This window comes from Gadus chalcogrammus, chromosome 19 (assembly GCF_026213295.1).
Source record: "Gadus chalcogrammus isolate NIFS_2021 chromosome 19, NIFS_Gcha_1.0, whole genome shotgun sequence".
In the NCBI taxonomy this organism is placed as follows: Eukaryota; Metazoa; Chordata; class Actinopteri; order Gadiformes; family Gadidae; genus Gadus; species Gadus chalcogrammus.
The window spans coordinates 9,345,842-9,360,160 of record NC_079430.1 but is presented as its reverse complement, the minus strand read 5'-3'; the positions used below and the strand labels follow the sequence as shown (position 1 = coordinate 9,360,160).

At 47.4% G+C, this 14,319-nt stretch overlaps 2 protein-coding genes across 3 annotated transcripts in view; one reads left to right on the top strand and one right to left on the bottom strand.

The window, feature by feature from the left end:
• The window catches only part of LOC130372422 (astrotactin-2-like), a 270,954-nt gene that overhangs the window by 56,263 nt on the left and 200,372 nt on the right, over positions 1 to 14,319 (bottom strand). For both annotated transcript variants that reach the window (XM_056578419.1, XM_056578420.1), the window contains 3 exons: positions 9,654 to 9,778; positions 8,407 to 8,511; positions 7,990 to 8,169 (listed from right to left, as the gene is read on the bottom strand). In XM_056578419.1, coding sequence (XP_056434394.1) covers positions 7,990 to 8,169; positions 8,407 to 8,511; positions 9,654 to 9,778 — 410 coding nt within the window. The remainder of the gene's footprint in view (positions 1 to 7,989; positions 8,170 to 8,406; positions 8,512 to 9,653; positions 9,779 to 14,319) is intronic.
• trim32 (tripartite motif containing 32) lies at positions 270 to 6,828 on the top strand. The gene is made up of 2 exons (XM_056578421.1): positions 270 to 385; positions 1,117 to 6,828. Exon 2 carries the CDS (start codon positions 1,131 to 1,133, stop codon positions 3,207 to 3,209), a length of 2,079 nt encoding a protein of 692 aa, XP_056434396.1. The 5' UTR covers positions 270 to 385; positions 1,117 to 1,130; the 3' UTR covers positions 3,210 to 6,828.

Below are 14,319 nucleotides of genomic sequence, written 5' to 3'. Positions count from 1 at the left end.
ATTGCCACCCACTGTCTTCAGATGTAGCCCGTCTCCATCAGTCTACTATCCAGTTCAGGGTAGGTCATTGCATTCAAGTCCGTGAATGGTTAAAATATAATGACAGATCAAATGTAGGGATTATTTTGATATTTAATTAAACTTGTGTGGACCAAATGTATCAATTCCTTTCAACTCGACTATCCAAAATCAACAAAGTTAATATTGCTAAGGTGAATGTTTCTGAGCATGAGTTCGGCTGCCTCACAGCCAGCCAATGACAGCAGCCCCCTGGGTCGGTGACGTCGTCGTCGGCAGCACCGCAGTATCAGCACAGCGAGCACAACACAAACACACACAGGCACCACACCATCCAAACCACCATCCATCTGACATTAATGAAAGGGTAAGCTTTTGAAATTCCCCGTCAATACGTGCAAATCGAGCAAAGACGCACGTTTGTTTTATCCTGTCAATGGTCTTCCGAGTATCCAAAGCCGCCCAACTATTATTATGTTATTACGTTCTTGTCGCATTGCATCGAAGTTAAGTTGTTTTTTGTGGGAGGGAGGGAGGCCTGGCGATATTTAGCTTTCGATTCAGCTAATAGCTAAGGTGTCAGGGAGGCTAGTAGGTTAACTAATCTAACTCATTAAGTTATCGACAGTTGGCTCAGCCTGAACTGCAAGATGCTAGCCAATGCTACATGAAACAGTATGCTAATCCCATTGCCACAAGTCATTAGACAATGAGCTAGCAAGCAGAGAGTAAACAATTCAAACCTGAGGAAGAATATTAAGTGCACTGATTATTTACGAGCCTTTTTACTTGCAGACCTTTATGACAAACAGGCCAATACCTAGCTGCACCCCATGGGAATACAGAAGTCATACAGAGAGGATTGAGCCTTTGCAATACATTGATGCACTTCAGCTATCTTGGATGCAAATGTGAACTAGTTTTAAATTAAAATACAACATTTGTTTAACTCCTTTTCCCTTCTCCATTCCTCTCTATTTCTCAAATCAAAATCACTTTATTGAAAAGATCCTTTCTTTCTTTCTACGTGAAAACATACATACAAGAACAAAATGCAATCAAAAAAGTAATTACATCCAACATTCATTCCCCACACAGAGCCCAGCAGTAAAATGGCCGGCGCCGCCAGCACCACCACCACCACCACCTCCCTGGACGCGGACGTCATGCGGGAGGTGCTCGAGTGCCCCATCTGCCTGGAGACGTACAGCTCGGACCAGCTGAGGCCCAAGCTCCTGCAGTGCGGCCACACGGTGTGCCGCCAGTGCCTGGAGCGGCTGCTGGCCAGCACCATCAACGGCGTGCGCTGCCCGTTCTGCAGCAAAGTGTCCCGCATGAGCAACATCGCCCAGCTGGCCGACAACCTCACCGTGCTCAAGCTCCTGGACTGCACCAGCTCCTGCGGGGCGGCGGCCGCCCTCATGTGCCGCTCGTGTGGCAGCCGCCTGCCGCACCAGTACTGCCACGACTGCTCCACGGTCTTCTGCGACCCCTGTAAGCTGGAGGGCCACCAGCACCGGGGCCACTCGGTGCAGCCCATCCGAGCCGCGGCCGAGCAGCGGCGCAAGGAGCTGGGGGCCAAGCTGGCCGCTCTCAGGGAGGCCATGGGCCAGATCCAGAAGAAGAAGGTGTTCATCGACAACGTGTCCAAGTCTCTGAGGGCCAAGTGCCGGGCGGTGCAGCAGGAGTACGCCGACTGCGAGCTGAGCCTCCAGGAGGAGCTGGGCCGCGCGCAGCGGGGCTTCGCCGCCTCCATGGCGGAGATCGAGAAGCTGAACCGCCAGGTGCTGGAGGAGCAGACGTACCTGCTGCACATCGCCGAGGTGCAGGTGGTGTCTCGCTGCGACTACCTGACCATGCAGGCGAGGCAGAGCGACGTGGCGCTGCTGGAGAACGCGGCGGGTTGCCCCGACGACGCCGAGCTGGACCTGAGGGGCAGCCTGCCCAAGACCCTGAAGCTGCAGGAGCCCCTGCTGCTCAAGGCCGACCGCCAGAGGGCCCTCGAGGTGGCCAAGCTCACGGCCAAGATGTGCGCCGTCAGCGTGGACGACGAGGACGAGGCGCTGGAGCTCGCCGTGGAGGACGGTCTGGCGGGGCTGGAGGGCGCCACGGGCGGCGAGGCGTCGGACGCCCCGCAGGAGTCGATGGACCTCTACCGAGACGTCAACATGGTGGTGGCCGCCGAGGAGGCGGTGTGTGCCTCGCCCGTCAACTTCAAATCAAAGTCCCTGGACGAGGGAGGAGGGCCCTCGCCCGGCGCGGCCGGGGCCGACGCGGGGCCCCACCTCTGCCAGTTCGTCAAGAGGATGGGCTGCAAGGGGAACCTGCCGGGAATGTTCAACCTGCCGGTGAGCATCTGCGTGTCGTCGCAGGGCGAGGTGCTCGTGGCGGACCGCGGCAACTACCGCGTGCAGATCTTCAACCGCAAGGGCTTCCAGCGGCAGATCCAGCGCAACGCCAGCAGCATCGACAACTTTGTGCTGAGCTTCCTCGGCGCCGACCTGCCCAACCTGGTGCCGCTGTCCATTGCCGTCAACGCCGCGGGGCTCATCGGCCTGACCGACAACTACGACAACTCGGTGAAGGTGTACACCATGGAGGGCCACTGTGTGGCCTGCCACAAGAACCAGCTGATTAAGCCGTGGGGCATCACGGCCACGCCCTCGGGCCAGTTCGTGGTGACGGATGTGGAGGGCGGCAAGCTCTGGAGCCTGGCGGTGGAGCGCAACGGGGGCGTGGTCAGCTACAGCCGCCTGTGCTCGGCGGTGAGGCCCAAGTTCGTGGCGTGCGACGCCGAGGGCACGGTGTACTTCACGCAAGGGCTGGCGCTCAACTTCGAGAAGCGCCACAACGAGCTTCAGCTGGAGGGCGGCTTCTCCATCGGCTCGGTGAGCAGCGAGGGCCTGCTGGGCAAGCAGCTGAGCCACTTCTTCGCCGAGAACGAGGACTTCCGCTGCATCACGGGCATGTGCGTGGACGCCAACGGGGACCTCCTGGTGACGGACAGCGGCCGCAAGGAGATCCTGCGCTTCCCCAAGGAGGGCGGCTTCCACGTGCTGATCCGCGAGGGGTTGACCTGCCCGGTGGGCGTGGCAATCACCCAGAAGGGACAGCTGCTGGTCCTGGACTGCTGGGACCACTGCGTGAAGGTGTACGCGTACGTGCACAAGAGGCGCTCGTCCACCTGCTAGGCTGGGGGCAGTCCGCTTGTTCGGCCGCAGGGGGGGGTCGCGGGAGAGACGATTGCGGGCTAGGTTTTTGGAATGTGCACAGCGGTGTTGTGGGAGGATCGAAGGGAAAATAAACCACTGACAGTGTACAGAGTCATAGTAATGATAATAATAATGACTGAAATCCAAACTCACTACTATTCTCCTGTATGATAACACTATTGACCTATTGGTACACGATTCAGCATGTTTTACCACTCTGGATCCTCGTAACCTGTGTCCTAATTAAATTTCCTGTCGTTTGAAACCTCACCGTACCAAAATATACCTAGCATCAGCCGGTGCATTTAGATTATGGACTGTAAAGCTTTAATTACAGTTCTGACGCCACTCAAAACACAGCAGGGATATTTTAGACTGCGCTGTCGATCAGTCTAATAATAGTGAAAAGAAAAAAGCACAGCCTCTTACGAGGTCGCCATTGTCGCCTATAATTGGTCAGAACTGTCACATGAGCGGTGACCATGTGGTGGTTTGCTCCTACACCCCTTATAAATAAACACCTTACATTGGTGGTTGAAGTGGGAACATTTGTTCACAACAACGGAGCCAACAACCATAACCACCAGACTTGTTCTGTTTCGTACGTCTAGTTGTGTGTGTATGAGCTGAAAGGCCTTTTGATACCTGCTGGTAACTTCTTAGTCATCTACGTGGGCGCTTGCAGTTAATCAACAACATTTTGCAGTTTAGTTTGCAGTGTGGCACACAAGAAAGTGGCAATATTCCTAAATGAATACAGCATTGGCTTCGATTAGCAGTCGGGAGGAACAATAGTTGGCTAATTATTAACACAAATATATTTTAGGTGAAGTTGAAGAAGCATACAACTCTTAAAATATACAACACATTTTCTGTGAACTTTTTTTTTTCTGTGAAAGGGAGAGTAGAAAGTCAGCTAATTCTGCACTTTAATGACAAAAAATAGCGGACAGCGGCATATGTTGTATGTTTCTTCAAGGGCTTTATAAAAATAAAGAATCAGGTCAGGGAAACACTGAGCGAAGCACAAAAAAAGCTCTAGGAAGAGGCTATCTGAGGGCATCTTTGTACCCGGCTTAATCTGCTCTCTGCAAAGTTTGGAATGGCTGGCGGCCTGTCTGAGCCCCCATTCTTCGTCACCCTCGTCTGACTGCTCCGGTGGCCGCTTGAAAGCAAAGTTTTGTGATCTCGCCGACTTCTCTCCACTTTTCCAAAACCCCCTGGCTTTGCCGAACTCCCCCAGAGGCATGCTGACATCGCAATTGCCAAGACGAATTCCTGTGTGCACGCAACAGATGCCATTCCAACTGCCCCACTCGATTATACTCACTCAGACTGTGGCCTCGGTCCCCGTGGGCACAGAGACTGGCTCTTTGTACCAGGCTATTTCTTACCTGTCCAAAATGCCCACTTTATTCTGAACAACCCGGGAGAAGTTTCAAGCCAAGTGCCTGCCTGGGTAGTCACAATGTTGGCCGACACTTGGCCTGAAAATGCTGCCATTATATTGCACTTTAGCACCGTACACCTTGGGAACGAATTAAACAATCTTGGGAGGGGCCCCCACCACCCATTTCGGGCTCTTTTTTTTAATTTATATTTAAACTTCCAACCCTCAGGGAGACCTGGATCCATACCAAACGAAACCGTTGGTCTGGAGGGGGGGCCCACACATGCAGACCCCACAAGGTCAAGCTTCTCCTGTTTTAATGGCCTCCAGACTTCCGTTATCGGTCAACAAGGAGTCGCGTTCCATGCCCCGAGGTGGCCGTCTCCGTATAAAAGAGAGGAGCCATAGGGGCCCCGCTCCTGTCCTGTCACATCTCGTCACCCGCATGAAGGCGGCCGAGCTAGTCCAGCCTGTGGCCCCCTCAGCGACTCGAGCGATAGCCGTCCTCCAGTCATGTGACTTCCCGTTTAAAAACAAAACAAAAAAAGACCATCACCCCCTTAGGGTTTTGTGTTGTGTCCGTCACGGTTGACAGCGGTTTCCTTGCACCAGACCGGTGTAGAGTTGGGTATCTAACATGGGTTTTTTGTATTTGTTACTTTGTAAAGCACATGGATTGGTGTCGCCCTCCTCGTATCTTTCTGAAACTTGGGAACAAAACAATGACATTGCTTATTGGTTAGTTTCCGAGGCTGAGGTAAATCCACATAACCAAAGTAGAGAAAAACTAAAGAAATCCCTCGAGCATAGCCTTATTCCACCATTGCTTTTGTGGTGTTTGTGTGTAACTGTGTAACACCTCTGTGTCCTTTTAACTGTTTGTCAGTTGTATTCCCAGATTTGCTTTTAATGAAAAGCGTGTTTCAGATAAAATTACATTGGTTAGTGTCGTAGTATACACTCCCAATGTATTCATCATGTTTGCGTCAAGGTCTGGTAGGTTAATGATACCATAACGAAATATCGGCATTTGTCTCCATCTGCCTTTCCGTTGATATATTGTACACTGTTCGGTGCACAGCAAGACAATTATAGTCGAGGAAAACAAAGCTAACATTCAGACCTCACAACTTCGGTTTCCTCTTGGTTTTCTTTCTGTTCTATGTTTCAGTGTGAACTTGTTCAACTGATTTTCGACAACCACAGATTTTCAAAGACCGCCGAAAATACTAATTGACCTTGGAGTCCCGGGTTCATCCATGGGTCAGTTCCAAATGGAAACCATTTTTGTCCGTGCAATGTTATTATGGTGCAACTGCATACATATCAATGACTGGTCATAGACCGGTAGCACTTCAATCTCTGCATATTAGCTGGGCCTGAACTACTGTTTTACAATACAGAAAAACTGAAGGGTTCGGTTTTCACTTCAGACTAATACAAATAAAGTAAAATAAAGACTAATAACAAGAGCCATTCCTTAAAAAAAGCCATGCATTTCAACATCGTTTACATGTCACATATGTGATTTTTGCATGTGAAAACAAAACGACTAGTAACCAATTATGTCAACATCTAACAACAATACACTATCAAAGGCAGTCTAAATGATTGAACTCTTGCATGGTGTCATAACGTGTGTGACCTCATTGCTTATTTGTTGGCTAGTGATGTTTCATCACCCAATAATTTAAATTTAACGATATGTTATTTAATTATATTCACTACAACTTTGATATGGCAATAACTTTTATCGACTCTTTACTACAAGCACTCTTTAGAGATAATTTCGACCACAGATGGTTGGGAGGACAGAAGAAACCATTCAATAAAAAAAAGTGTCCTTGTTTTCAATGGTCTTATCCTCCAAACCGTCACCTTTAAAATATAGGTTTCATTTCCTTGACTACGTCGGGAGTGGAGTTATTCTGTCGCCCCTCTCCTCCCCGCTCCTTTTATCTTAAATGTCTTGGGATTTATTTCAGCCTACCCAAGCGTGACATTACAATGTCAGCGCTGCGCGTGTCGTTGTGTTAAGCCTTTCATCGGAGGTTGTAAACCTAACATTGTGGTTTTATTGGCATCTCTGTGAAGCACAAGGCCGTGTGTTGTTTCATTATCTCCACCGAGTGTAATAAAGATTTAACAATCAAGTGGTGTGTCACTTGTTTTATTCATGGTATCTGATACATAAGTCAATTACTCGCTGGGGCTCACCGTTGCGTGCTGTGTCCCGATCCATAATGACTTAATTATTAGGGACAGTCATTAATAGGTTTGTGGGGGGGGGGGGGGGGGGGGGGGCTAAGGTGTTGGCCAGTGAGTGTGAATCCCTTAGCGAGACAGAGCATCACCCCCTACCTTCTCCTTTATGACCTGTTTGCATCAGAATTAACACAGTGGATTTGGTTAAAAGCGTAAATATTAATAAAGTAGATGTTTTTTTGTTCTTCCCCATAAATGAAGGACTATAGCTTTATTCTAGTGTTTGTATTTTTACCGGTGTAGAAGGTCAGGGTTTTTATGCAGCACTATAACTTAATAAACAGGGAGAGAAGCGGCGTTGTAATAAACAAGTCAAGTATTTTTTAAAGTGGGATTGCACTGCACTTGAATTCACCCGGTAAAGTGATCATCAAATCACTTCACTTTCATCAAACTCATATTTTGTGTAAATGTCTAAGGTTAGAGAAAGGTCCAGGTTAAACCACCCACATCATTCTCCTTGGGTTTTATAGAGTAAATAGTCCATTTTATTAAGTGTTTCCCTTGAAATCCTAGGTGCTATCTTTTGAGCCAACATCTTTGTCAACATAAAGTATAGTATATTCTTAAAGGCATTGGTAATATAATTTTGTACTAATTCTGTATAATCTGCTCAACTCATAAGATGGAATTTGTTTCTTGTTTGTTATCTCACAGCACTTGCATTTGATCGATATTTACTACATAATAACTCGGACAGTCGTTTTTCCGGTGTTAAATCTATGCTTTTTAATCTTCTTACTCTGTGTCTGTCCGTTAATGTCTACCATGAAAAGTTATATCTACGATCTCTTGAAATCATTTATTTTTCAAAATCTTGCTCATATAGTAAAACCTATGTACTGTATAAACCCCTTCAAAATCGACCCCTTAATGTCATCACAAGTGGGCGTGTCAGTGCTTTGATCCATCCCTCAGACATGTGGGGGGCAACCCAGCCTCTTGGGATGTAAGAAACTGGTCCATTTGGAATGGCTCGTAAAAAAGGCTAAGCATCAACCCCCTTGGGCTGAAACGGGAGCCCTTTTACCCCCTCCGATCTCCCCTAAATACGACACCTCTGCGTGGGGATCGGCCCTGGTTCTGCTGTCTCTCGGGCCTTACCTTTCTGGTACTGCAGCCAGAGCTGCTGCTGGGCCTTCTTGCTGGGGAAGTAGATGTTGCAGCTGAGCTCGGAGCCGTACAGCGCCTCGGAGACGTAGTGGCTGCCGTACTGCTGCAGGAAGGCCAGCAGCTCCTCCCGCGAGCTCTCTGCCGACAGGGTCTTCAGCACCTTGGAGAAGCCTGGCTCCCCGGGGGAGACGGAGGAGGAGGAGGAGGAGGAGGAGGAGGAGGAGAACAGGGTGAGGAAAGCATTTGGATTTTGAGAATCATTTACAACGTACACAAGCAAGAATGAGAAATAATTTGACACTAGCATATCAAATCTTGTATGTGAGATATCCATATATGAAAAAGTACACTTATACACAGATATCACCAAACATAAAACACAGCAGATACACTGTAGAAGTGCTGTACCTGCAGACAAGGTGATCGAGCTGAGCTTGACTCTGTAGAGGTTGCTGCGAACCCGCCACTGCTGCATCATGGGATAGCCCATGGCTTCGTTGAACTGGGCGTCGCCTGCGAGAGAACCAAGGGAACACATCAGGAAAACCAACCCAAATACCCCAAAACCCAACATCACATACAGAAGGCAAAAAGTTGGGAAACATTGCAAAAACATTTTGTCTTGACCTTTTTAACAAACTTTGATTTGATTGCTTTTCCTCAAAGCTTTTAGATACCCTGTGTATGTTATGCTGTATCTGTGGGTTGTAGCTTTCGATCAGAAATACATGGTTAATGTGCAGGATAATGAAATGGCTAGGTAGGACTCCTAGCTGAAAGGTACTGGGTTTGATCCCCAGTATCCACAGCCTAGCCTGTAGTCATCCTTGAACAAGATGCCTTAACCCCTAGCTGCTCCTCAATGACATTAACTTCTTTCACAATAAGTCGTTTTGGATGACAAAATGTCTGCAATATATATAAGGTTGTGAATAACCTTGGTCTGGTGCTCTGTGAGAGCCCTAGCGCCTTGAATTTCACAAATTACCGGATTGAGATGCTTCCGCGATGATGCCCACAATAGATCAGCAAGTGAGCTAAAGCCATGGGAAATCTAGTTTCGGCACCAGGTGTAGACGCTGCATATATATATGAATACATCTCTTTCATCATTCTGTATATATAGGTCTGGAGACATATAGGTATACAGCTCTCGGAAGAAAATGGTCTCCACCCAGAGTGAAAGCACTCCTGAATGGATGATGTTCGCAATTTCTCTACTGCTTAAATGATGGCCACATAAACCTTTTCTTTGTTTACGTAACTATACTATAATACCGGCACAGTTTATCTATTGATTGTGTTTGATATATGGAGAAACCAATTCTGGTTCAGGGAAATTCAGGGAAAGTGAAACCAAAAAAAAAAAAAAATTGTCAGTATAGTAATTAAAGCACTAGACTAGCCTGAATATATATATATGTATGTGGTTTTCGTATTCATTACGTACTTAATAGTGTACCCCACAAGGGGGCTGTATGGGGAGAGGATTTGTGGTCTGCGGCTCCTTCCTGCTGTTAGAGATGAAGGAGGCCATCCTTAGCACTACCAAAACCTTCTCTCCTGCCTTTTCATTGATCTGTCTCAAACATACTTAACCATCTCGCCGCGAACAACGATGTCCGAGACCCACTACAAGTGCACCCACTGCTCACCTGTGAGCAGCTGTAAGTTGGGCAGAGGCTCGGACAGGACGCCCCTACACTGCTCCTCCACTGGTAGAGGAATGACCATGAGGCCGTCGGCGAGCTGGGGGAAGTCTTTGATGAAGTTGTTGTCCCTATGGAAACAAAAAGAGGAGAGAGAGAGAGAGACATGAAGGGGCATGGTTGATAGTGGAGAGTGGCTGAGGTGTTTGAATCACGGTTCGAAGACTTCTGGTTGTTGGGAGATCAATCCCTGACTACCTGTGGGCGGCAGCGTCCTTGAGCAAGAAATTTCTCAGCCCAACCTGCTTGTTGAAGACATTTCACTGAAATTCACAGTCACTTTTTGGCTCTGCTAAATGCTAAGGGAAGGAAAGAAGTGAGGCAGTCGTTTGAAAATGACTGCATGAAGATTAGAGGATCAAATCACTGCCAGAAATCTCTGCCAAAACTATAAACCCCTCATTTTGTTATTTTCCCGTTGCATTTGCTCAATATATATTAGGGACATATTAGGGAAATCCTTTTTGTTTCATTAGAAGGCAAAATGATGCCTGCTTTGTGTAATATTCAATTTCAATTTGTGTGAGATTTGTTTAGTCAATATTTGGTCATGCGATTATTTTCCACAAACGTAATTGTCACGATAATTCACCGAATCCGGGTTCCCTTCAGGATACAAAGTTTGGGTAGCAGTTGCAGAACGCGTGCGTGTGAGTGTGTGGTCATTAATGTTTGTTGTTAATGTTTTAGTGCATATGTGTGTGTGATGTGTGTGTGCGTGCGTGTGTATGAGTTTCTATTTGTGTGTGCATGACATGTGTGTATGTCTGTGTGTGTGTGTCTGTGTGTACATGTGTGTGTTTGTGTGCATGCACAAAGTGTGTGCATGGCTGTGTGTCCGATGCTTGGCCACTCTTTAAAAGAACCAGTAGTGTCCCCCAGATGTGGGACATGAAGAACTACTGCCAGTGGAGATAAGTCCAAGCCCCCTGGAATCTTTGTCTCCCTCGCTTTATTTTTCTCTTTCTGTTGGAGAAAGATTAGCGGTTGCAACAGAGCAAGGAATAAAATGTGATTGAGAGACAGAGAGAGACTTAGAGAGAGACGGAGAGGAGACAAATAGAAAAAGTGGAAACGCTGGAGCACCCAGGAGATTAAAATAGTCAAACTGAGAGACTCACATAGTGGACTAAAATGAGTTTCTGTGAAACTCAAAGGCATTCTCTTAGCATAACTGTTTAACTAATCTTATTCTTTTTGCAGTTGCTCTGTGTGCTCAAGTGCATGCATTTTAATATACTCTTTCAGAGTGCTGGCACTGTAAACGGCCAATTTGAATACCACATCGCGCTCTTAATTGCATCATATTTTAACCCTAAGGCGTGCTTCCGTAATGTGCTTCATTTCACGTCGAGGCCTGTGGTGCCGGTGCATTCTGGGAGCCCAGTGGAGAGCGAGCAAATATATTTCCCATAATCCTCTTTTATGGGAGACTCTGTGAGCACAGACCTTGTGCCACATAAACAGTGCAGAGGTGACTACTCTCTCCATATCAATTCTTCATCCTCCATCTCCTAACCGCTTCCTGTAATCTCCCTTTCTCTCTCCCTCTGGCTCTCTTCTCACCTTTTCCTCTAATCTCCCTTTCTCTCCTTTTCTGTGCACTTCTCTATCCCTTTCTTTCTCTCTCTCTCTCTCTCTCTGCCCTGCTCTCTCTCTCTCGCCCTTATCGTCCTCAACACAGAAGGCATTAGAAGCTATTTCGGCCGTACTGTTACAGTGGAGGGATGGATGGACTGAATCAAGGACATGGGGGGATGAAGGGATGAGAGAGAGAGAGAGAGAGAGGGGGAGGGAGAGTGCCAGAGTGTGCGATAGAGAGGGAGAGAGAGAGGCGAGGAGGGGTGGAGGTGCAGTAAAAAAGATTACCACTGCCCATACTCTCAGAAACGTATTGATTGCCAAATTAAATCAGCCGGCTTTGCACCCGCGCAGCCTCCGCTATAGCCAACACACGGCTTTCGTAATGGACTTCCCAAACCCCTACATGGACGCCACTTCGTCCTTGACAACCAACCCACTATCGCTTGGAGCTACTTCCTTTTGTAATTTACTTTGTTTACGTCCTTGATTTGTTTTTTAAGGCTTATCCCGGCTTACGGAGGGGGGGGGGGGGGGGGGGGGGGGGGGGAAGAAAACCGAATAAAAGAAAGAAAAGAAAGAGAGAAAGGAAATTGCCTTTACGAAGTTCGCTCGTGAAACCGTCGGCGTGACTTCCTCCGTGTGAAGGTTAAAACCTGATAAGTGCAGGACGTGTTTACTGTAATGGCCTTAAAACGGTAATTAAGCAGTTGGAATGCCGTCCGTAACTTCTCTCTCTTTATTAGACGTCGTGAAGACGAGGCACAAGTAAAGGCCGCTGGAAGAATGTTAATGAAGGCATTGGGTAGTTATTCTTTATCATCGAGTGGTTCGCTCACAGGAGGACTAGGCCTGTTTTGGTCCCATGCATGCATCGAAAGACCAGATAAAGGGAAGATAACGTATGAACATATCACACCTTCTACCATTAAAGTTTTCAGATGGAGAATAATGTGTTTATTATTGCATTTGAAAATGAGTTTGAAAGGAAGGAACGTTGGGTGAGTAAGATGGGTAAAGTCATTGATCCGATGGGAAAAATACATTTGATCCATTGTATAGCCCTGCATTCAGATCTTTATATTCAGGAGATTCACAGCAGCGTATTTTAGTCAGCCGGTATCAACATCTAGTATAGCTACCAGCTCTGCATAAAACCGACAATGCACACAGGGGTATCGGGCGAGTAGCCGGGATCCATAAAGTAAAGTGCATAAGTGAAAGGAAATTTGAAAGGGTAGTGAAATCCCTGAAAAACCCACTTCAGTTAGGGTCTCATAAAGTGTTTGGTGAACATTTCTGGCTTATTTTTGACTGAAATGAATAAAGTTGATAAGTGGGGGGGGGGGGGGTTCTCTGTAACCTACAGAAAGTCAGCTCCTGCCTTTCTTCCTCAGAGTGGTTGCTTTCAATTGGCCACACACCCTAGCTCCAGCGAAGGTGACGTTTATTCTGACAACGCCCAAACGCACTTTCATCTACGGAACTCCGTGCGTCCGGGTTTTTTTTCCGCAAACCTTTACGACTGCCATGACTGCACAGACGAAACCACTGAGGTTCGACTGAGTTCACCCCCCTCCCCCCTCCCTCCCCCCTCCCTCCCCCTTCTCTCCTTGTCAATCCTGTTTCGATTTGCTGCTCCGCTTCCAGTCATCCACATACCCCATTATGTCACTCCTCCTGGGATCGGCAGGGTTTTGTTCCAAAGCGCGGGCACACCGGCCCCCGACACATGCGCCCCCCCGAAAGACCCCCGCCACCACACCATCATGTATTCCGCTCATCACCCCAGGAGGACGGGGTCTAGCCTCTAAACAGCCGTGTGTGTGTTTACTGATGTTTCATTCAGTACCCCTGTGTGTTCATTAAAAAGATAGGGATGGGGGGGGAGGGGAGGGGCGGGGGGGTTTTGGGGGACTGTTGTTAAGTGAAATCTGAATGAGCAAAGGGGGAGCAAAGGGGAGCTGAGGGCAACAGCCGACAGTGCAGAGGCAAACACACGCTGAGGTACCTCTGCAGCGGCGGAGGGGGGGACGGACGGGGACATGTTTGAACAGTAACTGCGCCTGGCTGGAACGCTCTCTCTCTCTCTCTCTCTCTCTCCCTCCCCCCCTCTCTCTCTCCCTCTCTCTCTCCGTTAATAAAGATCAACAGAGACTTGCATGAACACACTCACACACACACACATCATTTTGCATTCACACATGCTATAGCACATATACAAGGGTGTTCAGTTACACACACACACACACACACACACACACACACACACACACACACACACACACACACACACACACACACACACACACACACACACACACACACACACACACACACACACACACGCACAGGTTTGACGATTCTGACAACCATCAATGATTCTATTAATTAAAATTCAAATGTTTCCAAAATGGACATTTCAAAGCAGGTGCATTGCCAGTGCATGTTCACCGTATCAATGTGTAGCAGCGGATGGTTTAGTGGAGGAATATCAAGGCCTTGAGAAGGACACAAGTGATGTCTTCATGTGCTTATTTCTACTAGTAGAATGACTGAGCTCTCACCTAGCTACACACACACACACCACTCTTCTCCTCAAGTATTGACCCGAAAACAACTAAACTGAATAAAATCAGCATTACAGCGTTTTTCCCCCCTTTTTAAGTGTGGACTTCAATGCCTTTATCCAACAATAACCTAAAATAAAAAGATTTTCCCAGACCAAACCTGTTTTGGTCGTGATAATAATCTTTCTAATAATAATATTATTAATAACAATAGCAGTGAGGACTTGTTCTTTTAATCTGTCTGTCAGCTCATATGAATGTTAGTTCTGGTCCCAATGCATGAATACGTGTCTTTGTACTTTGGTTGTGTCGAGAGACTGCATGACTTCCTTGTTTTTTAAACTAGATGGCACATTTCATGAAGTAGTGTTCAATTTAGACACTCAAAGGGGTACTGTCATAACAGATACATTATATTCAAATATTCATTTATTCCCCATCCGATCATTCTGAATATTAAA

Coding starts and splice junctions, on each gene's coding strand:
- trim32 (XM_056578421.1), top strand. CDS start 1,131: ATGGCCGGCGCCGCCAGCACCACCACCACCACCACCTCCCTGGACGCG.